The sequence below is a fragment of the Lampetra fluviatilis genome, chromosome 25 (genome assembly GCF_964198595.1).
Source record: "Lampetra fluviatilis chromosome 25, kcLamFluv1.1, whole genome shotgun sequence".
Lineage (NCBI taxonomy): Eukaryota > Metazoa > Chordata > Hyperoartia > Petromyzontiformes > Petromyzontidae > Lampetra > Lampetra fluviatilis.
This window is the reverse complement of record NC_136299.1, coordinates 2,868,568-2,893,156: the sequence shown is the minus strand read 5'-3', so window position 1 is coordinate 2,893,156 and position 24,589 is coordinate 2,868,568. Positions and strand designations below refer to the sequence as shown.

Below are 24,589 nucleotides of genomic sequence, written 5' to 3'. Positions count from 1 at the left end.
GGATGGAGCAGGTGGCTGTGTGGGCTTGCTCGCTCAACGCACAAACACACGGGTGGAACGTTATTGCTCAATACTGACGGTCTGGAACACAGCTCTTTACAATTCCCTGTGTTTCGATTATGGCATAAAAAGAGCAACGTCAAGCCTCGATAATTGAATTAGCTTGCCATATATATATATTTAAAAAAAATTAACATTCTGCAAGTTCACCCTTTGCTTAAGTAGGTCGCGTCTCTCCGGGCAAACGCTTGGTTGCCCGGCGGCCCGGCGGCCCGGCCCGGCCCTGGCGTGGCACAAGTTCAATCTGCTCGTGCTCTTAGATGGCTAACGTGTGGCGTCCACACGGGGGCAGGGTATGAACCTGAGCGACCAGGACTACGACGGGCGCACGGCGCTGCACGTGGCGGCGTGCGAGGGCAACCTGGCGCTCGTGGACTACCTGCTGAGCTGCGGCGCCACCGTCTACGCCAAGGATCGCTACGGCTGCACCCCGCTGCGCAACGCCGTCATGTTCCGGTGAGTGAGTGAGTGTGCGTGTGTGTGAGTGCGCGTGATACCAGGAACCATGGGCAAGTTCCGTGCTACGTGTTTGTCCTGAGTTTTTTGTCCCCCCCCCTCCACCGCCGCGCCTCTGATTCGCACGGTTGGCTACGTTTGGTGCAAAAGAAGGCCACCGTAGATATGTAGGCACACCCGGACACGGCAGTCTTCCAATAATAGTAGTATTGATTTCTTCCAGCATGGGACACGTAGGTCTTCAAGGATTCCATTCACTCCAAGCGTTCACAGCTGTCTTGTTTCCCCCCCCACTTGTGTATCCCTCGAGCCCCTTTCTCGAAGGTGCCTTGCCACGCTTTTCCCTCCCAACCAATCACCTTCCCACTTTGTGTTAATGGATCCCCAACCGACCTCCCTGTCAATCGTCCTCTGTTTCCCACCATTTCCATCTCGTATTTCTCCTCTAATCCCTTCAATGTCCTTGCCTCTAACCAGTCCCCTTTCAGGCCTGTAAATTCTCCAATCTGAGGGCTTTGTTTTTACTTCCTGACTTTCCGTGTCACGCGGTGGCGTCCACCCACGTCGGGCGAGTATCGTTGCGCGTGATACAATCTCTCCACGTGCTTGCGCACTCGATGCCGCTGTTGTGCCGACCCCTGCTGGATTTTGTGTTTTTAGCCGAACGATGCTCTAGGTGGTTTTACAAGTGAAACGTCACGGTATTGCACGTCTCGTCGCTGCTCAGATTGGCGTGACAATTATTCGTCAACTCTGCCGGCAGGGTGAGACTGAAGCGATTTTAATAATAATTGCTGTGTTAAGCGTTTGTGCGCTATGCGATCATTTTTATTTGTTTGCTCATGTCAGGTGGTGGAGGGTTTCGTAACAAAGAATTTTGCCGACCCATTAAATAGTGGCCTCATCCAGACTTAAAATCGAGTCCTATTGATTGCGAAAAACCAATACCTCCTGCGTATTGACTAAACGCAATATCTGCTTTGGAATCTGTCGATAAACACGGCTGCCCCTGGCAGGTTAACAACAATACAGGTATCAAAGGCCTGATGGGTAACTTATTTCCCAATAACAATACTACCGGATGGGGCGTGGAGTGCAGCCGTCGTGTTCACGGCTAAATATGTCATGGCTCAAATTTTCCGTAAAAATGTCAATGCAACTTGGGGGGTCCCAATCGCGTGGATGCCGCTCTGCTTGAAAGGATTTTCCAACTTGGAACTGAAAGTTCCTCCCCACCCCTCCTGTGCGTCGGGCAGCAGCGATGGCCTGTAGTTCGGCCCTTTTGGAGGCAGCAGCGAGGATTTTGGTGAATTGCTGCACACACGTGGTTACCCTGGCTCGCCAGGAGAATGCGGTACAGCAAAAATGTGGGCTCCACCTGTTGCATCTCCAGGTGCTCCGGTGTCCTCGCACGTGTAAACATTCTTTAATTGGCTGATCACAGCCTAACCCTTTCCTGGAATCGGAAGTTTAAAGCCCGCACGGTAGGGCATTTGGCAAAATTTGGTGCCAGCTATCATCGAGTGCGGTCGTGTCGTTGCAGCTCTCTGTGGTGAGTACAATGTCTTTGAAAAGCAACGGCGCTACACCTAGATAAAAGTAATGCCGAGCCGCTTGCGTGTTCTGAGATTCGGGGATGAACGGGACGCCCACCCTGTAACTTGCAGATGTCTCGGAATGGGAAAGGGTTAATATATAGAGGATCTCAGAGCTTGGGCAATTGTTGGTACTGGCTCATCGTGTGGCTGCCTTGCCGCTTGTCTGTGGTTCCTCCCGAGTAATTTTATCTCTCTGTTCGAGAGTGAGCGAACACTGCCACCACAATTAGCATTATTATTATTGTGCCGTGCATGTGCTCCCCCACAGGCACATGGACGTGATCAAGCTCCTGCATCAGACAGGAGCTCACCTCTCCCAGGACGAGTACGATGGTCTGGGCCCCGAGCTTTGCACGTGAGTGCACAGCGTTACGACACGCATGGCATGAGGCACGCCAACCGTGCTGTAATGGTCGGCATGCTGGACTTGCGATCCGTAGGGCACCGGTTCGATTACCCCCCCTCGCTGCCTCTCCTACCCGCATTCTTATCGGGAGGTCACACGTGGTGAGGTAAAGTGTTGGTACTCCAAACGCTCTCCTAGCTGTCTGGCCAACGTGGACGAGTAGGCCTCTTAACCCCCCCCCCCTTCTAGTTTGGTTTCGGAGCTGCTTCATTTTGTTAGCAAAACAAATTTGCAGACCTGCTCCTTTACCTGTGTGTGACCAAGTAATGGAGCGGTAGCGTAGCGGGTTAGCGTGCTGCACGAAGCCGGTGACCCGAGTTCAATTCCTGCTCATGGACAACCGGTCCTGGGCCTCCCCTAGGTCGACTCGGTCTCAAATGAGTACCTAGTGCAATATGTAAACATTGCCACTGGGGAGACGAAGGCTGTCGGGCGTGGTGTTGGCCACCCACCCCCTCTCTCACAGGTGCTCGTTAACAGCACTTGCCCCAGTAGCCTGTGAAAGCTATATGGGGGATCTTTCTTTATCTTTATTGTGACAAACAATGCCGAGACTATTCTTGTTTTTTTCCGGTAAAGTCGCGTACATAGAAATGAATAAATATCCTATAACTCACGCCGTTTTCGGTCGCAACACAAGTGGTTGTAATCGCCGCTTGTGTTGCGATCGAAACGTCATGAGTTTTTGGTTTTTATATATAATAAAAACAAATCTTTTCTATTGTGGCTTTACCGAAAGAACCAAAGAATATGAATTCCTGCAGTCACGAAAGTTTTAAGTAAAAAATGTATTGCGTCGATTGCGTGCAAGGCCCGTTGTCACCTAACTTGACACACACAGCGTGTGACAACCAATGTGTGTGACGCATGCACGAAGCCTGCCGCCCCCAATATATGAACGGCACCACGTGTAGCGAGCGGGCACGCTTCCTGCGCCATGGCATTGACGTTCAAAAGCTAAATGCCAAATGTCGGTCTGCTAGCCATGACGAGAGGTCTTCAGAAGAAGAGGGTTTGTGTACTCATGCCATTCCTTGTCCGTTGAAGGAGTGCAGACTACGATGGTTTACTTTCTAGTGCGTAGTTTGAGTTGCATGTGTGTATCAGAATGCATCTGCATTTGTAGCCCCTTAAAGTTTGACTGGTAGTCCAGTTGCAAGACTTGAGGTTTAGCATGTCGTTAGTAAGGCTTCCGTGATCAATATTATCCAAAAATTGAGGTTTTTGGGGTTGGATCACGTAAATATAAATGTCGTTAAACCCGCCGCAGCCAATTACTAAGGGTTTCTAACGTTAACAAAACGTGCCAATTCGTTAATAGTACAGCACATGGGTTTGTTGGAGAGTAAACCCACAACATTTACTAGCAACGAATTGGGATGTTTTGTTTACATGACGCCTTATTTAACTGGGTGTCGGGTGGTGGCGGGTTTAACAACACTTATATTTACGTGATCTAACCTAAAAAACCTCTTCGGTTAAGGTTTTGGGGTCTTGGGCATGTTGTTGTGCCTCATTCTGACCGCAAGCAAGCTGCAGAACGGTCGCTACACAGCACGTGTGTGCGCACCGCCCTGTCGTGTCACCTCCTCGTGTTTACGTGCAGGAGGAGGAAGGCTTCTTTGCACGTGTACAGCTCTTGTCGATGTATACTTCCATAGCAGGGTGGCGCAGTGGCAACGCTTGTGCCGCACAACGACCCCCGAGGTTCGATTCCCGACTTGATCACCCTTTCTGTGTGCAGGTTGTTCTTCACTGGTTCCATAGAGAGTGAGTGGCATTTGTATGTTCTTCCCGTGTTCTACAGCAAGTGGAGTTTGTATGTTCTCCTGTTCTGCACAGCTTTACCTCCTGAGTACTTTGGTCCCATACCTAAAATAAAACACAGCCAGTATCGGCCCAAAAAAAATCACAATCCTAAAAGAATCAACATTTCAATACCCCATTGGGATTCCACGTAGTAGTAACATCGCCCCCCTACTGTGATGACCTTTGCAGACCCCTCCTGAAGGAGAGTCTTGAGACACTGAGGTTTTCCTAAGTGGGCGTAATCTTCTTTCGTACGGCTGATGTAGAAGCAGAGCAACAACTACGATTTCACATTCAGGAGGTCAAGCCAGATAACAACCGTGTTAGCGGCAGCGAGGTGTATCATCGCTGTGATGTCTCCTTAATATTTGTGGATCGGGCCATTTATGAAATAAAATAATAATATCTGGTGAAGTTGTGGATGGTGCTGTTTTACATAAATGATTGTGCGTGCGTGTGTCTCCCTAGAATGGCAGTAAATGGGGACGTGCAAGGCTTGATGGCGTGGAATTTGGCCGGACTGAACCTGGACACGCAGCTGGGCTACGACCAGCGCACGCCACTGCAAATAGTGCGTACGCTAGGATCTCCCCGGCTCTTCCTTCTGTCCACGTTGTGCGAGGTCTATTTGTGCGTATGGCAATATGTTCAGGAGCTCCGCGAATGTTGAGGTTTGTATATATGCACGATGAACTTCGTGTGCACCGTACGTAGCCAACCGTGCGGATTGGCATGGATGGTTGACGCCTGCCAGCCACAAGTGCTTTTTAGGAGAACGTTTGGGTAGTTTTGCCATTCCTCATCCATTTGAAGGAGTGCAGATTACAGTGGGTTTTCTCTGTAGTCTGTAGTTTTGGGTTGCGTGGCCACAGTCGGACTGCCGTGTCGGTCTTTACAAATGGAGGTAGAGATTGTTTGGGTAAGCACCCACACCACGAGGGTTGGGCAGCCCACTGTATTAAAGGAGTGACGGTGCAAATGCTCTAATCACGTTTGTCCCGGGGGCCGTATCGCGTGCGTGTGCATTGAGGCTGCTTGTCAGTGGCACCTCCGTAAATAGTTTCATCTAAAAAAGTTCGAGGAAATTCAATTGTGAGCTTGGCGTACGGCCGTTACGAGTGATGCCCATTCCCAAGTGAACGGAGAGATGAAGACTCGCCACGCACGCTGGGACGTGTTGCACATCGTCCGTAGATCTTGTTGAAGATGCATCGATGTCTCCCAACCGTCCAACTGCCAGCCAGGCTCATGTATTTATGGCCATTTTAATCGGTGTAAATCTGTCCTGAAATCTGTTTTTAAGGAGTGATTTGGTTGATGCCATTTAAAACTTGCTGCACAAGTTCAAGCTTCAACTGGCAACATGAAGTTGTTCGTTTGATTTAATTTTACAATTTTCAATTGGTCACTAATAACTGCACGCTCCCCCCCCCCCTCCCCTCATTGCATTTGGGTTTTCATTTATTCCCGATTATTCTCACTCTGCGGGCTTGTGGTGGTGTTCATCGGTGCAGAGTGAACAAGCGGGCTTGTGGCGACCTGCAGCGGAGGGATTTTGAAGGGGTACCAGAGGTCATTCTTCGTAGTGCTGTCCTTTGGCATTCCCCGAACATAACGTGATGTTCTTCTCTGTTCCGAAATGAATCGCGATGTCATTCGTTCCGTTCCTTGACATTGAGAATAGAGAAGATTCACACTTTCATTGCAGGACGATGAACTGAAATGTAAAATACCGTCCGTTCTGCAACTGGTGCGCTGTGTATTCTACGGAAGCGTTTGTGTTTTGTACTCGTAACGAGAATCCATACCTTGTGCTTTCAGGCGAAGAAAGCCAATAAAAAAGAAGTTGTACATTTCTTGGAGGGTGCCTCTCAAAGGAAGGAACAGGCGAGTGAAAGCAACATTGCAGCAGCTGACAACAAAGGAGACTGATCGTTAAACGCGGGGACCACATTGATAACGACAACGGAGTGAATTCGAACTCTGACAGAGGGAAGAAGTGCCGTCTGACATTGTGTGACATTGCGTGGCATTGTTAGATCACCGGCGCAGACTTGAAGGCCAGCTGCCATCGCCAAGAACGACTTTGCCAGTTAATGTCATTCTTGTCCCTCTTGCGGACACGCTGTGTATAGTCGATCGGGAAAACAATAATAGCCGTTTAGGCTGACGACAGTTGGTATTGTTTTTAAATCGGCGTTGTTACATTCCTCGCTATGCCACCTCCATTGTCGGATGGTATAATCCATTCGTACAAAGCGGCGCCATGCATTGCAAGGCACATTTTGATCGCCCTTTCAGTTACGGTAATACTGTGTGTGGGGTTGTTGGCCGTGTTGTGGAGAAAGTGATATTGTTTGTCCCGGTTTGGCTTTAATCCATCTACGGTTATTGTCCTAAGGCTACTAAATTATACGATCAAGTCGCACCAGCCTCCTCTGAAAGTTTATAGTTTTTGTATATATTTTTACATAGTTAAATTTGTACGGTTGTTAATGATAGATGTATCAATTTGGGTACGCTGATAACGCCCTCGCCTGGTATGCAGGAGGTCGTGGCTTCAATCGTGACCCTGATGCCTGTATTTGGAGTTTGTGTGTTCTCCCCGTGGTTGCGTGGATTTGTCTCTGGATTCTCTGGTTTTTCCCTCCACCTTTAGAAACGTGTACGTCATTGGAACGGAATTGGAATAGAATGACGACGTACACACGCACGTCATTGGAACAGTTAAGGGTTTTAATTGGCAAATGACACCTTTTTAATGCATAGAGGACCCCAGAGCTTGGGCAGTTGGTGCATGCTCATCGCGTGGCCGCCTTCCCCCCTCGCCTGTGGTTCTTACTCGCACCTCCGACTCGGTCTCTCTACGAGAGCGATCGGTGGCATCTTCCCTTTTGAAGTCGCGATGTGCCACTGTGCCTCTTCAGCCGTCGTTGAGGTGAATGCGAATGTGTGTTTAGCTGCCCTGCAGCTTGACATGACCCGAGCGTTGATGTATATTTTTGTTCAGACATGTGCAGATCTGCTCACGTCCCGTTCTCTCTTGCCCGCAGAACTTGGAGACTGGCCAAGTGAAAGATCTACCTCGTGTGGAAGCTCTCTCTCTGGTAGAGTTAACAATTTTTATTCTTGAATTTAAAACGTGAATAACATGGAAACCCGTTGTAGTTTTCACATGGGGCGGGGGGCGGGGTTGGTGGGGTTTCCCCATCAATATTCCAAAGTTAAAATGTATTTGTTCACATTGTAGCGCCTCCTGGATTTGCTGCCTTTCTGAAAACAATCTTGGACGTAATAGCCCCTACATCCGACAATGACATGGATACCACCTTTGGGATTTGATGGTTTGTGTTCCTTGCAGCAGAGGTGAACTTTACCCAAGGAATGTAACTGAAAATATAAAACATTTTAATATTTTAAAGACTTGCCTCACAGCAGTTGTGGTAAAACAGATAAACTAAAATAATGATATTATCAGCTGGACCATCCCAAAGTTTGGGAAAATGGAACTTAAAATGTGCCTGTAGCTTGGCATTTACCGATTTCAGAAATAAAAGCTATACGTTACAAAATGTATAGTTGCAGTTAGCCTACTTTTTTTAATGGTTCGAAGTTATAATGGGGAATAATTCATGTACAGGGCCCTTGGTTTTAAGAAAGGTGCCTTTTTCAAGAAAAAGTTTCAGTTTGAGAAGTGCAACTCTTATGTAAACGTATGTTATATTTCATAATTGATACGATTACATTAACGACACATTGTTATGCGATCAAACTCAAAAACATTTGACTAATATTGATCTCGAAAGCCTACGTGTGAAACTGTCCATTGTGTGTCTATATGCTTAAATCCGTGAAATGTGTGGCATATGTAATTATTTGATGGCGATGCGATGGCATTGGTGGACGTCGCTTTATCCGTAGCGCTGTTTCACATCTGAAGTTACACACTGCACAACATGTACATTCTCTATTCAAATAAAATGTGCAATACATTTTGGTATTCACGCCATTTGTTATAGCGCGAAACTCCATCGCCACAACTTAGGAAGAGTTGCAGCTGCGTTTCAGGCCGGTCTGCAGTAGTATCGCAGTAGGGCGTGCGATGTTGCTGTGCCGTTTTCCAAGTTGAGTAATTGACAGGTAAAATATTCTTCTTTGGGATCGTGACGCCGGCACGCGTGGCATGCGCACCCTGCTCCGTGGTGAATAACAACGTGGCATCTACTCTCCTCTAACCGTGAAGCAGCAGGCGGCGCGTAGAGTCGTAGTAGTAGTATGATGGACCGTGCACACCGCGCTCGTAACCGGGGGTGGCCGTGGGGCCCCGAAGAAAGCCTTGTTCGTGCCCCCACATTGCTCACGCTTGTCGCTTGTCTCCGCCGCTGTGCAGGATGCGGCTTGCACCAACGGTAATGGTGTGGACGACGAATGACGAGGGCAGCTCTTTTGACTCCGTGCAAGTGTCTCAAGGTGCCGAGGGGGGCTGGGCGAAGGGGCCCCCCACTGGCCTTGCTAAGGAAACGGACGTGGACACGGTATTCTCAGTGTCAATCGTTGCACACGCGCCAGAGGTGAATTTTGCAATGTTGTCTTGTGAATGATTTCTGCGCGGTACCCACTGACAAAAGTTGGTTTGTTATTACCGAGATGTATGAACGGAAACCTTTTTTTAGCGTAGACATGACTTTGCACAAAAAATATTGTAATTTTTTTCATTTATCCTTGTATCATGTTTTTTATTTGAGGCGTGCGATGTTGTTTAACTTCCGTCGCACGCATGCGTGCGTTGATAAACGTCTTGCTGTGTTGGTGGCAGAACCCAGAAATGTCCGAGTTTCGTGTCTTTGTAAATGCGTGGTTTTAGCATTGCGAAACGACTTGTATTTTAACGAAAAAAACGGTGTATAATTTGTGCTTGCTGCTGGTTTGTCAAGAGTGGGGGTGGATATCTTTGTGCATAAGTTCGTGATGAAGTCGAGTGACCCAAGGTGGTGGCAATGGAGTGCCCAGGCACGCGGTAATGCTTTACTTAAACGTGCTACGGACTGCACACCCCCAACTGGGTTATGCCAGGGAGCCTGCGTCGACATTGCATCCTCTCGTTGGCCACTCGTCATTGGGTAGGGGGGGAGGGGAGTAAAATCGAAAAACCGATGCATTGTCTGCGCTAAACGAATGTTGTAACATATATCAACACCAGAGGTCGCAATCGGGTACCCGATACCCGGCTACCCGTACCCAGCCGGGTACGGGTAGCCGTTTGCGACCCTGGTGCGGCCGGGTACGGGTAAGGGTAGGCCGTGAGTCACTGGTGAGTAACCGTTTGTCACTCATTTCGGGTAGGGTACGGGTAGGGAACGGGTACCCGTACTCGGCCGGGTGTGGCTGGGTACGGGTAAGGAATCAAAACCCATTTGCGACCTCTGATCAACACCCCCCCCCCCCCCCACTGGCTACCAACTCCCTCCCGCGTGGGCTTGTGGCCCAGCTAATACATGAAGCGGTGTATCTTTAACACCCCCACCCCCCACTTGCGTTTTTTTTAGCAAAAGTTGTATTTGTGGTTCAGTGTTCCAATTTGTATGCCTTTAAAACTTGATGTGACTGAGGGGGGCAGGGTTGTGTGTTCATCGGCAGAATAAGTCTACATCAACCATAATTAATGTCGCTCTTGTGGTTTTCCTTGACATTAGCTTAAAAGTGACACTTTATGCATATAACCACAATAATGTATTCACTCTTGATGAATTGTGTGGGAAAACTTCCATTTTAAAATAGAAGGTATGATTTCCTGAATGTTAATGAACATTTTCTTCAGTAAAATTTAACGTTTGTGTAGAATTTTGCTCTGTCCGTGTATTTTGTGTACATATTCTTAAGAGCACGTGGTGTTTTTTATGTTTTGCATCGGTGTGTAAAAGTGCATTCGCTCGCACCACAACTCCCCGCAAAAAAAAAAGATTTCACCGTTTCTCCTTGTTAAAATGTAAAAAAATAAACACTCCACCGTGTGATTCTGTCCATGGCCCCCACACACATATGCCCAACTTGGCCACTCTGCCATGTGCACTGCGCTCGATGGCACGCTGTATGTAACACGCACGACATTGGCCCAAATTTGGCAAATTAACAACTAATGGCAGTCTTCGGGTTACGAACCTAATTCGTTCCAGAGACCTTGTTTGTAAGTCTAGCGGTTTGTGAGTCAGAGACGCAGTAATGCGCTGCATTTAAATGCCCATTTCGGTCTGTATTATGAAATGTGATGCGGTTCAATAAAATGGTTTAAACGCCTAATTAAGAAGAAATATTGTATATTTGCATGTAACGGTGTAAAACAGTGCTTCGTAACCTTGTACTGCAGCATGCACCCGTTTTGGTTCTTGGGGCATCTTGCACCACCAGGGGGTGTGTGCACCCAGGTTAAGAGCCACTGGTGTAAACTACTACTATAGTAAATAAAACAGTCACAAATAGACAAAAACTCTATTTTAATTTACCTGGAGTCCTGATGGCAGCTTGTAGTTGGAAGGGGGGGTGGCGCAATGAGTCGCCACAATTGCACAGACACACGAGGCACGCACACACAAAGACCCCGATCCCCCTTGTAGCTTCAACGGCACACGAGGACGAGTGGCCAGCGACATGCCTGGCTGCCTTTGTCTCCCCAGTGACGATGAATACCACACACTGCACCAGGTACTCATTTGAGGCGGAGTCGACCTAGGGGGGAGGCACAGGACCGGTTCCAACAATCGTCACTGCTGTTGGCAGTGAACAGGAATCTTAACTCTGTTCGCCAAGTTCGTAGCGCAGCGGCGTGAACTGCTTCACTACCGCTCCCCCATAGCTGTCAACCCCTTATCCGAGCCCCCCCTACCTTTATTTCAGACCTTATTGGTCACCGCGTGCCCCTTTTATAAATCTCAATGTTTATCCTACAAAGTCACATCACAAGGGAGAAACACAAATAGACACAATGAATTTTTGTACCGTATTGAAATGGCTGTCTGCCATATGGCCCTGAACGAATTTTTCACGGGCAAGGATTTGGGGTAAACCGTATGGGGTTGACAGGTATGGGATTGAGTGGCCGCTTCGTGTCTGGTTATGTATTTGGACTTGCTACACTCCAGGGACGTGCGGTCAGGGGAGGCAGAGCCTCACCTGTCATACTCCAATGAAAACAGCTGTTACAAAAAGTAAAATATAATCGCATCAAATCAATATTAAGATTTTCCCACTGATGTTTTTATAAATGTAATTTCTGTACGATTCCAATAATCTTCAGTCAAAATCGCCAAATTTGTGGAGCTCCGCTGCAAATACAGGAAGAGACGAGAGGTGAGGCAGCGACGAGCTCAGCCTCCCCTCTGATTGCACAACCCCTCAGTAACTGGATGGAGCGTGGGCAATAAGCACGTGCCTGTTACTCAGTATGTCACCAATGTAATGTTTGTAGACCCCTTCGTTTCATGTCCTCGCCTTCCGTACTCCAGGTAACTCATTTCACGTATGTGTATAAATATATTTAGGCTCGCTGGTCTCGACATGAAATTGCAATGATAATGCACCAGGGGAGGCAGCTATCACATCTGCCTCACTGAGGGGGATGTCTAACGCCCCCTGAGGCCACGTCCCCCTCGGTGTGAATCTTGCTCTGACACAATCCAGTGCCTCCCCAGCCATTAACCTCGCCGCAAGTCACTGCTACACTCACACTTTCACACACCACGCGCAAACACTCACTCCCAGCGCGAGGCCGACTCTACACCTCGCGGAAGATCACTCCTCCGAAGAAAAGTTCCGCTGTGCAATTTGTAAATGGGAGTTTGTTTTAAGTACATGTTCTTTTTTGTGTATACTTCATGCAAGCTGGTTCGTAAGTACGGAGCGTTCGTAAGGTGAGGACTGCCTGGAGAACAAACTCGAATGGGGGGGGGGGGGACTGCAACATTGTACCCCGACTGGTGGTCGAATGGGTAATTTCGAACTGGTGCTGTGTCCACACCTTGGCGAGACTTGCTAGACAGAATTGGAATGCTGAACTAATACCGCACCGAATTCTAAATGTCTTTGGGGGCGATGACGTGGTGGCCAATTTATGTCACAAGGTGACACGAACCGTACATCTGCTCCATTTTAAGATTGTTGGAAGATACACTCATTCCCGCACGTTTGAATTGGTGGTCCAAACACCATGGCATGCATCTGACAATCGCTTATTCGGTTGCGTGGGGGGGTGAAATTTCACCGGAAGTATCAAAAAACAAACTTGTCCACGATGAGAACACAAAAGCAACACACAAACGCAACATACAAAACATTATGGAATTGTCTTTATTTTCAAAAACTGAATAGACCTCCCCACCCCACTGCCTTTCTGCCCTTTGCAGTAAAACTGTAGTTGACAAATTTACCAAAGTTAATCAACAAAACCTGTTTTTGTTAGTTGGTGAGCGATTGCATAAAATCGCCTGCGGATGGCTGTTCCCTTGTTCCTCGGACGTTCTGCTATTGCACTTAAACTGTACAGTAAAACAGCAACTTCTCTCGTTAAAAAAAGAACTAAGGACAAAAAACCACCGCTCCACAGCAGACAATTTTTTTTTTAAATCGGGAGCTCTAAAGTTAATGTTATAACATGTATTTTTTTTTGGGTAAAAATTGACAATTCAAAAAAACGGTGCAAGACAGTTTTTTTCCTTTGTTTTAAAAAAAAAAGCAACCGATATGCCTTTGCGATTTTAAAAATTAAATAAGAAGCCGTAGCCAACTTACGAAAAAAATACAATTGTGTTTTGAGTAAACATGCAATGAGGGGGGGGGGGGAGCATTTAATTACAGCACGAAATATCAACACAATCGTGAACATGTGTTTGTCTAAAGTTGGACAAGTTTTTGTTTGCATTCCGTAAAGTCTGGTGGCATCGCCCTCTCGCTTAAGTTTGCTAAGCCTTAAAAATAATAAACACCGGTAAAATAAAAAATATTTCTCACGATGTATCTTCAACTGTTTCGAAGCCATTATAATAAAAAAATCGAATTCTCTTCTTGGAACGGAGCACCATAAATGCGCAATTTCATCCGGTTGTGATTTCCGCAGCGTTGCTCGAACTGATCGGGAGACCCCATCAACACTGGCGCTCGGGGTGGTGTCTTGCTGGGTTTGGGCCGTGCACAATCATGTGGTCGCACGTAGACAAGGAGGGAGACATTGATGGTTGGGAAATCGCAGAGTTCAACATTCACCACTGGCCGTGACTGACAAAGGCTCAGTTTGGCTGCCATTGTCCACACGTCCCATAATTTTGTAATTCATGAAGCCCTGCTGAATCGATGCTTGATTGTATCAATTTCCCACCATTTTTGTTTTAAAAAATCCCACCTCTACCTCTTAGCATCCTGTAACCCTTGACCCCAGCCCAAGAGGTTGACCCAAAAGTAGGTTGAGGTCAAGGGTTACAGGAAGCTAAACAAAGAATTGGTTGAAAACATTCCTCCTTCGGCCTGAACAGATGGGATGGAGCATCACCAACCTCTTGCATACTCCTACCATCAACACCTGGCAAGGTGTTCTTCCTTTTCAGGCAGAGGGCACTGCATACAAAACTGGAACACTCTTCAGCGGTGTGATTTGGTAATCTTTGTGTGTACATGGAACAGCCCTTCTGGCAATCCACTGCTGGATGGAAGAAGACCCTCCCCACGCAGTGGGTTCGTACATTTTTATTTTACTATATTTAACCACGCCGGTCTGTGGGCTTTCCCTTCAGACAAAGTATCACAATATTACTCAAAAGGTCAGAGGTCTGGTTACTGACGAGTTAATGCCCCAGTCTGCCATGTAGGTTTTGCCCAAAAATGTGCATTTATACTGGTTATTCCAATCGCAGAAACTGAAAACAAATACATCGTGAAAATGCTTCAAGACTTCATCTGATACGTGGTGAACGTATCTTCATGGCAGTCCACAACCATCTACATTTAAAATGACCGTCACTGCAATACCATCTGAGCTTGCCCGCTCAACAAAACGAGTTCATCTGCCGTAAGGCAAAATCAAAACACGAGGCCATTTTCACTCCGAGAACAACGTTCGAATGTCATTATTCTAACAACAGACCTGCTGCCTTGTTTGTATAAGGGTTTGCTTGCAGACACAAACCGACAACGGTAACAACAAAGTGTTTGAAATTCTCCCCAGTAATAAATGTCGACTTACCAAGCTACTAGTACATTGCTTAATTACGGGAGAAAATAGAGGACTTGGTAGCATCTTTGTTGAAGAAAATGAAATAAAATCCCATCAAAATAATATGCCATTTGTCGAGTGAAAAGCCGACCCGAGTACTCGGTATTGTATCAGAGTCGTTAACGACGTATGAAAACATTGCATTCAAACCGGGTGTCGGGGGGAAATCCGTAACCTTGAAATATTTTGAGTTTCTCTCTCAAAAATGACTGCAGCAGAGTGAATTACTGCCATTAGTGACCTGAATTTTAGCGACCAACGTCATGACGTTTTTATCTAGAAAGGGTGTTTACATTTTTTTGCTTATTAAAAAATAACGAGCATTGGATCGTTATCGAGCCAACGCCGGATGGCTGCGATACAAATGCGTGCGAGCTTCGAGGTGGACATACGGCCACCAAGTATATTCAAAACTTTGCATAAATGGTGTACGTAGGTGTACAATTCTAATTAGCATTCCTTATTAATATTCGTTTTTCCACGTCTAAATACTAAGTGGGCACTCTACCGAGACAAACGGGCGTCTAATCAAAAGGTTAGCGGGGCCTGCACCCCGTCATAAGCAGGCCTTGGGGGGAGTAAACTTTTTTTTCTTGTGCGGACTTGTGGTTATGCCGACGTTTCGGTGGTGGGGGGCACGGGCCCTGCCCTGAAATGAACAACGTTTGTACGATTTCACGGGGGGGGGGGGATGGCAGCGGTGCATACATTTTGACATCTCGAAAACGTCCCCGCTCGCTCTGTGCGACGGTATCTCGAGAAGAAGAGGAGAGGCGCGGGGGGGGGCGGCTAGAGAAGCAAAACAACAAAAACCGCAGCGTACAAAAAAAAATATTTATAACAAAAAGGTCCCTTCCGGACATTTGCGCACGTTCACGAGGAGCAAGGCGTGTGCACAATGACGCGCGTCGGTGTGCCGCTCGCAAACAATTGGCAGCGGGTCGAGAGTCGGGTCGACTTCTCACTGGACATTCGGGCACTCGCGCCAAACGTGTTGCGACGCGTTACGTTGCCACCACCTCGGGTCACCGGAGTGGCACCGAGCGTTCGGACAGGTGGCGCGTCACGCGATTGGAGCGTGTGCGGCGATTTTACTTTCGGAGCCCTCGGCCGCCCACACCTCGATCGGTCCCTGCCAGTTCTGTTAATCGATGTGAATTTCACCCTGCCACCCCATCGTGATGTCACCGAGGTGGCAATTACGCTCTGTGCGTTCAAAGATCCAGTGTGAATCCACCGCGAGCGCGAGTAGCATTACTCGTGGGTTGCGTGCATGCGTGCGTGCGTGCGTTTACACAACCGCTACACTCGTATACCCAATCTTCGTCGCCAAAAAACACAGGCACACACATGCACAACAATCGCACTTTGCATACGCAATCGTTACATTCATCCGCAGGCGCAGACAGACACGTCCGCAGCAGTTTTACTCAAACATGGGGGTGGCGTACTCAGGCGGCCTCACGGGAAAGACGCACACCGGCACATCTGCACACACGCGCAGACACTGATATGCAAACGACTTCATGCGGACGCACTTTGCTGTCGGCAAGCCTGGTTGGTTTGTGTGCGGAACATCTGGGCCAAAATTCAGATTGTTTATGAAATGTTCACGGATCAACTCCTTGCTAAATTAATGGACCGATATTTCGTCTCTGGCTCATCACCATGATCATCGCCATGATCATCGCCAGCTTTTGGCCGATCCACTGCTGGATGAAGGCCTCCACCCAAAGTCGCCGCAATATCTGACGATCCTGCGATCGACCCGGCATTGATTTCATCGCTCCATCTTCTGTGGACGTCCTCTCTGGGTCGCGTTCCACGCCTCGGCTGCCACTCCCATCGTGACTCTTCGGCGATAAAGTTTTACAGATATTTATTTTCATTCAAAAGCAAATTATATATTTCCTATACGTCAGGCATGAACGAAACAACTTTAAAGGGTAGGTTCAAACTCAAAACTATTAACACATTTTTTTTTATTTTACCAGGTAAGACCCACTGAGCTGTATGGCTCTTTTTCAGAAGCGACCTGCCTACAATTGATAGCTCAACAAAGTGGCTCATCACGTGGAAATATATAGCGGCCAAATACCCTAAACACATGTCCCTAAATGTGGAGGGAAAAACCGGAGGACCAGGAGAAAAATCCACTCGACCACAGGGAGAGAGACACGCAGACTCCAAATATACAGCAGGTGTCAGGGTCGGGATCGAACCCATGACCTCATGTATACCGGGCGAGGTAGTTAACACCTCGCCACCATGGTGCCCACACACACACAAAGAGCCAGCCAGTGGGAGAAAGTGCCGTGGGGAACTAAATGCATCAAGCTTTGCCAAGAGGGGGGGTGGAGGGTCGTGGGACACTCATACAAGCAGCACGTGCGTGCGCTGGCAGTCATCCACTGCGACCAGAAAGGCATGTGTGCAACGCAGCCTCGCGCGCCACTTCAACAGCTCTTTCATACTTAGGGATCGATCCACGCGTCGGAGGACAGTGGCAGAACCACGCCAACGTCTCCATTTACCAACGGTCGGGCAAAAAAAACAAACGCCAAGGTGTGTTTTAGTTTCACTGGAACGTGAATCTGCTATTCTCGCTCCCACCCTCCCCACGCGGTCGGTAACGTGGGGCCCCGACCACGCGCAGCCTCAGGAACGCAACGGCCTCGTGACCCCCACGAGCATTGCGCGCACACCGAGCGGGCCTGAAAACGTGCCCATGAGCAGCTCCGAACACAAACGGGCACGTCACCTCACACCCTCACCGCCCCCCTCCCCTCGAAGACACACACAGTGGTGCTACGAACAGAACGTGCGTGCGCGAAACCCCCCAAACACATGCATGGTGTGGACAGGGAGGGGGCTTATATTTGTGAATGTGTTTTGGACGGTGGGGGGGGGGGCAGCTGGTGAATATTGTTTGTTATCGGGGGTTGTGGTGGCTTCCAAAATGAATCTCTGGTCCCGGTGAATCACGACTGTTGTCCCTATTATCAGCCCGTTAAACAATCCTCCAAATTGCAAACGGCAGTGGTTGGATAAACAAAAAAAATTGGACAACCGCAGTGAACAACGTTGAGCTCGCAATGCTGCATTCACAGCCGTGGGGGGGCCGGGGGGCTGTGACCAACGAAACGTTGCCGCTGGCGGAGGTCGCGATTCGTTAGCCACGTCGCAGCCGCTCTGAACGACTCTGGGATCGACGCCGGTCGTGGTGGGGGTTTTACCGTCACGTTGAACGGCAGCTCTGCTCGAACATCCGCGGTTTTAATGCGCCCTCCCCCCCCTACCTTGCTAACAATGCTAAAGTTGGGTACACGTGAATAATGAAAGGCTCGCTGTTTGTGTGTGTTCATACTACCCCTTTAAATGAAGCCGAATGTCCAATTAATGTATCAACATACTGGCGTACTAATGAAATGCTTGGTTAAATTTAGCCGCCGGTGAGAGTGGCGATCGTGGTCAGTGATGGCGCGAGCGGCGTGGTGACGCCGGATCTACGTGGTAACCGCATCATCGGTGACCCCAAATCTTCTGGGGCTGCGACGCGCGTCGTCGCACCGAGGTCAACTGAACTAAGAGGTCAACTGAACTGACAAGATACCCCCCCCACCTTGGGCCCGTTCTTCTCACACTCACACGCTTCCTCCCTTCAAGACGATAAAGGAGATAAAGGTAACGGTACAGTCATACAAGTTATTGCTTGCACCACTGCTGTGCTGGTGACCTCCAGTCATCCTCGTAGCAGCAGCAGCAGCGGAATTTGGCTGGCCATCAAACAAAGACGGTCACCACATCGCGCGCTTTCAGATGCGCTTCTGCGGCCGTCTGGAACGCTCTTCCTTACGATATTAGGAAGCCACTGGAGCTATGCACTTTTAAATCATCTCGACTGAAAACGAATTTCTGTAGAACTGTTTGCTGTTGTGTTTAGTTTGTGGTCCTTCCCCCCGCACCTCTGATTTGCACGGTTGGCTACATATGGTGTGAAAAAAGTTAATCGTACAAAACATGCGGAAGGATGTGGGGGGGGGGGGGCAATCGTCTCCTGTCTAGAGTCTGCAGCTCCAAGTCAGCGGTGTACACTCCACATTCCTATGGTAGGGACGAGTCTAACCATAGGATGACCACTCTATCGGGTTGCTACAAAGAACAAAAGTACAAATAAGCACAACTCCACTTGGTCTCATTTCCACATTCAGATGCATTCCCCAGTCCATCGACCTATTGGCTTTCCAGACCAAATCTTATCCAGTAGCACTAAGTTTAAGCAAAGACAACTCTGGGCTAGTTTTAACCCGCTCGGTCTCATCAGCAGGGGCAGGCTTATTAAACTGCTGGGGGTTACCAGATGTTATTGGCAAGAGCACTCTGTCTAAACCATGGGGTCCTGTTAAATGCGAAAATCAATGTTGTATCCACCGAACTCATTCTGCACCGCTGGGACGCCCCGAGCACAAGAACACAGAGAAGCAGAACGCCACGCCAGGTCTCCACACACAAACAAAAGTACTCTCAAGTGCCTGGTTCGTAGCGCAGTGGTGCTAACCACTACACTCCCACTCCCCACGCAGTGAGCACACACACGCACACGTACGCACACGCATCCTTACACCACGGACACGCGCGTCCGAACACCACGCACACAAGCAGCAATACACCACGCACACACTCGTCCGTACACCACACACACACGCAACCGTACACCATTCTCTGGGCTTCATGCGACCTTTTCAGCTTACAACGGAAGAGACCTTTTTGTAACTTCACACCCTTTTCATTTTGACACAGAAAAAGAAATATTTCAAATTATATTTAAATTACTGGCTTCATTTTCTTCTTCAGGGTAGGAAGTGGGGGGCAGCAGTGGGGCGGTACAAGCATTGTTTTCACTGGCAGCCACGAAGGTCCAGGTTTGGGCTCTCATTTGCACGCTCCCACCACTCCCGGCTGGGCAAATTCACACTTCCCGCGTGGAGGAGCGGGTTTTCACCCAGAAATTGCCAGGCTTGGTCTGAAATTAAGAAAACGGACCTTCCGATGGTGGCAATGCCAACGATGAGGAATTCAAATGCAGCTTTCGAGCGCCGTTGGTCCAATCCACGTAAAGCAAACGCTCGGCAGTGGCACTTGCCCCAAAGATGCAGCGATCCTCTGCCACACACAGTTTGTCCATCTACTCTGGGTATTTATTGCAGCGACATGGTCAGTTCCAGAGCCAGGTTTTCACCGCTGCTGTGTTTGCTGCTGCTGCTGCTGCTGATGTCGTCGTCGTCGCCGTCTTGCCCACCGTCGCTGCGGCTGGCCCGTCTGGCGCGTGCGCGAGCGAGCAAAGAGTCCCGGGGCTCTATAAGATGAAGCCGTAGCAGATGTAACGCAGGAGGCTGAACCACATGTAGCCGGAGAGAAAGCACCACAGCTGACACATGAGCAGCCACCAGGGGTCGAGGACCATGGCTCGCGATGGGGCATCCCCGGTCTCACCGGCTTGCGCGGGGAACGCTCCTGCAAGATGGACGGGAGGCAGCACACGCGCCCAGACGATCGCTTGGTTAGACGGGTACACGGCGCTCGCGCACACGTAACAACGTCACTTGCGTGGAGCCAGAATGTTAATTTAAAACTTTGTGACGCGCCCACCGTGCCAGTCATTTGCTCGCTCTCGTGCGGACAGAGCGAGAGAAAGGGAGAGCGACTACGAGGCGCGAGGAGGAACCACGGACGAGCGGGAAAGGCAGCAGACACGCGGTGAGCCGGCGCCAGTTATTGCCCAAACTACGTGGTCCTCGGTGTTGTCGGGAAATGAATGATTGCACACATGTGAGAGGAGACCCAAGCAGCCAGAGAAAACCCACGCTGTGCGAGGGGGACACGCTCTCTTGGAGGCAATTTGTGCAGTCTTGAAGTCACTTTTGTAGAACCGTTGGTTGTTTGCAGCTCATAAGACCGATAAACGCTGCAATAGCCAAATAAAAGTACAGTAAAACCTTGGATTGCGAGTAACTTGGTCTGCGAGTGTTTTGCAAGACGAGCAATTTTTTTTTTCAAATATTAATTTGATAAACGAGCGAGGTCTTGCAATACGAGTACTGTAGTACGCACAGTATACGCTTTGTCTGCCAATGGTTCTTCTCTCTCTCTCGCTGCGGGATTTTGGGTAATCGTCTCCCATGCTCGGTCTCAGTCGGCGTGCCTCACTCGTATAGTCAACATCCGTGTGAGCGTATACTGTTTACTATAGTGTTGTGACCACGAGTGTGTGCGTAAAGCATTTTTTTTTATTTTGTGTCCAAGTGTAGTGACTGTTCTTTAGTGACTGTACTGCGAGTGAAAGTCGTCCTACACAATAACCCTCCTCTCCTCTCTCTCGTCTCCCTCACACCAGCCACGATTACATTTAATTAATAAATTTGATTACTTTATGTTAAATAAAAAATAAAAATATCAAAATGTATTTGTATTAATCATTTTTATATGAATACAGTATTTTTGGGTTGTGGAACGAATCATCTGAGTTTCCATTATTTCTTATGGGGAAATTCGCTTCGATATACGAGTGCTTTGGATTACGAACACGTTTCCGGAACGAATTATGCTCGCAATCCAAGGTTTTACTGTATACACGAAACAAGGGAAGGCATTTAATGCAAACGTAAAAATATATTATTATTTACTTGAATGAACATCAACACAGGAAACGTACATTAATCTTTCAGAAATGTTTTGTAGCATAAAAACACCATATCCGTTTAATTATTTACTTATTGGCTGCAAATGCATTTCCCGATGAGGCAGCGGAAGCCTCCCTTGCGGTGACCTCGTTCCCATCGGACGCAATGCACACGCAGCACCGTTGCGCGCGTGTGCGACAGTGCCGTGGCGTTCACGCCGGAGTTCAACGACGTGGAAGCGCAGGAATCGACGTGAGCGGTGGCGACGCTCACCACGGCTATCGTGACTGCTGTACTTGGAGGCTGTATGCATTTAAATCAATTTGTGATTTTATTCCGCCATCTGCAGGTGATTGTACCGCTTTGTTAATTCGTCCCTTCCCTTTGAGTAATTGTATTATATTACGAGCGTTTTCCAACATTTGTGTTTCTAAATGTTTTATCTTAAAATGTTTTATCTTAAAATGCGTGAAGTGGCTTTGGACATCGTGGTATCAAAGGCACCCTATAAATAAAAGATGTCATTATTATTAGTAGAATTATGAAATTTACATGACCTAGTCTCGACTACACTGATGTCAAGATCAGTAACACTCCGGGCACGGCTGGTTGTTGTTTTTGTGAAAGAATCCTTGTGCCCTCTTGAGGGCTTTAAACGTGACCTGAACATGATCTCGATTGGGATTAGGCTGCCAGCACCCATAATGGTGCTTAACGGCCAGCCACACCCCGCCGCTGTGGGGGAGGCTTCGTTCGCTCCCGATGAATTTGTATTTGATAACATTTTACATTTTAGGGAAAGAGGAATTGGTTCTTATGGCTGTTGCTGCTATCCAGTCTCGACCAAAAGCTGTCCTTGGATCACGCAGCTTGTCTATACTCTGCTCATTTACTCTTGGGACGATGACCAGTGGTCACAATTTAATGGCATTACTATAAAAACGTGGACTCCACCTGTTCCAGCTGAACGGGGATGGAGCGTTGCCCCATCGAACGCGTGGGTTTATCTTCAGGTGCTCCCAATTTCCTCCCACGTGAAAACGCTCTTATAGGGGACTGCAGAGCTTGGGCAAGAGTTGGCACCGGCGTACCACCTGACTGCCTCGTTCTCTCTCTTTGAGAGCGAGCGGATGTCGTGCGGTGCGTTACCGGTCGTATAGAAGTAGTCGAGGAGGTGCTCCTTCTCAATGAAGCGCTGGTACATCCACTTGGTGAGGGCCTCCATCTCAAGCGGGACCTCACTCACCGGGTAAAGCCTGGGCAACGGCAACAGCAAAGCAGCAGCAGCATTTTAAACGACAGCGTAGATTTAACCTTTTAAACTATTTTACAAACGATTTTTTTTATTTATCCAGGTAAGGCCCACTGAGCTATGTAGCACATTACTAAATGTGGAGGAAAAGAACGATCCTGCTATCTTCTGGGTGGACGTCCTCTCTCGGTCGCGTTCCACTCCTCGGCTGCCACTCCCATCGTGACTCTTCGACGATAAAGTTTTACAGATATTTATGTTTATTCAAAAGCAAATTATATATTTCCTATACATCAGGCATGAACGAAACGGAACTTTAAAGGGTAGGTTCAAACTCAAAAAGATAAACTTTTTTTTTCCCAGGTAAGGCCCCACTTAGCTATACGGCTCGTTTCCAGAAGCGACCTTGCCACAAATGATAGCTCAACAAAAGTGGCTTATCGCGCAGAGATTTATAGCGGCCAAATACTCTAACCGCATGTTCCTAAATGTGGAGGGGAAAACCGGGAGGACCCGGAGAAAAATCCACACGACCACGGAGAGAGAGACACGCAAACTCCAAATATACAGGCGTCAGAGTTGGGATAAAATCCACGACCTCGTGTATACTAGGCGAGGTAGTTAACATCTCGCCACTGCAGTGCCCTTTCCTCGAGACCACACATCACACCGGGATAGCGGCAGGAGACGCGGTGGATGCAGAGTGCGTATTTCAGGCATACCCTGGATTACGCCCAGGATGCATTCCGGAAAGCCACAACGCAAATTGTAAGTACTTATATATCACAGCAAAGCGATGGGACGGTGGATCGTAACATGGTACAGAACCTAAACAGGATGCTCAGTCACCCATTGCGCATCTATACTGTGCAACCATCAGTGTGCATATTATTGATATTTTCACGTTTATTTTGAACTTCTCTCGCACATACGTAGCCTACTGTACTATATTAGTATTAGTTTATCATACCGCGGTGTGCAAAAACGGCATCGGGTGTCGGTAAGTTGAGGACGTTACGGACTAAGTGCGCAAAACGGGGAGGGCGTGTATATATCGGGGTGTTACTGTGTTTGCATCGGGAAAGCAAATGCCGCCCCACGTAGCAGGCTTTTTTTTTTACTCAACCAAATATAAAGTTTAATATTTCACTGAATGGATAGCTGTTCACCGGAGTTTTCGCGGACTCATTGGTAGAAATGCCACAGCTGTTTGGCGCACACTGTGGAGGATCGTTACTGTGACACGCTTTGGATACAGAACTGTATATACATATCATGGCCTGACTACTAAATCACGTGAAAAGAGGGTTCGTATTGCGTTAATTACAACACAGGTCGTGACTATAAACACCGGTGATTCTCAAATTTTGTTTGGACCGCAGACCGTTGAGCTGATGCAAACATTTCCCATGGACCACCACCCAGCCCCGCACCCCTGGCGATAAAAAGCATTCACATCTCCCTATAAATACCAACAGGACAACATTCATATCACCGGGACAAAAAAAAGTAACGCTTTTTTTTAGGGGAGGGGGGGAAGGGGGGAAAGGGATATTTATATCTTAGGGTTAGGGTAGATTAATCAGGGTAGTTTACCCAACTTGATCTGTAAATAAAATACAGTAAAACCTTGGATTGCGAGCATAATTCGTTCCGGAAACGTGTTTGTAATCCAAAGCACTTCGTATATCAAAGCACTCGTGTATCAGTTGCGATCACGTGACACTCGGCAGACAAAGCGTATACACGTACTACTCATATTGCAAGACCTCGCTCGTTTACCAAATTAATATTTATTTAAAATGTCTTGCTCGTCTTGCAAAACACTCGCAGACCAAGTTACTCGCAACCCAAGGTTTTACTGTATCACGAATAAAATATACATTAATGTCCATAACAAAAGGCATGGTAAACGTTGTCATTATTGTGCGGATCAAGCTGCGTTTGCATCACAGCCCCGCGGACCGCCTGGAGGATTGTCGCTAACTGCTGGTGATGGTGGAACCGGGGACCACGCTCTGAGAACCGCTGACCTAAATGACGAAAAACTAGAAACTAAAACTAAGGCTTTAC

General features: G+C 48.1%; 2 protein-coding genes across 5 annotated transcripts in view; one reads left to right on the top strand and one right to left on the bottom strand.

Annotated features, from left to right (window-relative positions):
* The window catches only part of ASPG (asparaginase), a 40,983-nt gene extending 31,112 nt beyond the window's left edge, over nt 1-9,871 (top strand). For both annotated transcript variants that reach the window (XM_078868028.1, XM_078868027.1), the window contains exons 12-17: nt 353-516; nt 2,383-2,469; nt 4,798-4,900; nt 6,151-6,216; nt 7,383-7,436; nt 8,720-9,871. In XM_078868028.1, coding sequence (XP_078724154.1) covers nt 353-516; nt 2,383-2,469; nt 4,798-4,900; nt 6,151-6,216; nt 7,383-7,436; nt 8,720-8,761 — 516 coding nt within the window. In that variant the 3' untranslated portion in view covers nt 8,762-9,871. The remainder of the gene's footprint in view (nt 1-352; nt 517-2,382; nt 2,470-4,797; nt 4,901-6,150; nt 6,217-7,382; nt 7,437-8,719) is intronic.
* A 7,611-nt stretch (nt 9,872-17,482) lies between these two features.
* Nucleotides 17,483-24,589, bottom strand: part of LPGAT1 (lysophosphatidylglycerol acyltransferase 1) — a 98,658-nt gene continuing 91,551 nt past the window's right edge. For all 3 annotated transcript variants that reach the window (XM_078868022.1, XM_078868020.1, XM_078868019.1), the window contains 2 exons: nt 22,414-22,520; nt 17,483-20,098 (listed from right to left, as the gene is read on the bottom strand). In XM_078868022.1, coding sequence (XP_078724148.1) covers nt 19,941-20,098; nt 22,414-22,520 — 265 coding nt within the window. In that variant the 3' untranslated portion in view covers nt 17,483-19,940. The remainder of the gene's footprint in view (nt 20,099-22,413; nt 22,521-24,589) is intronic.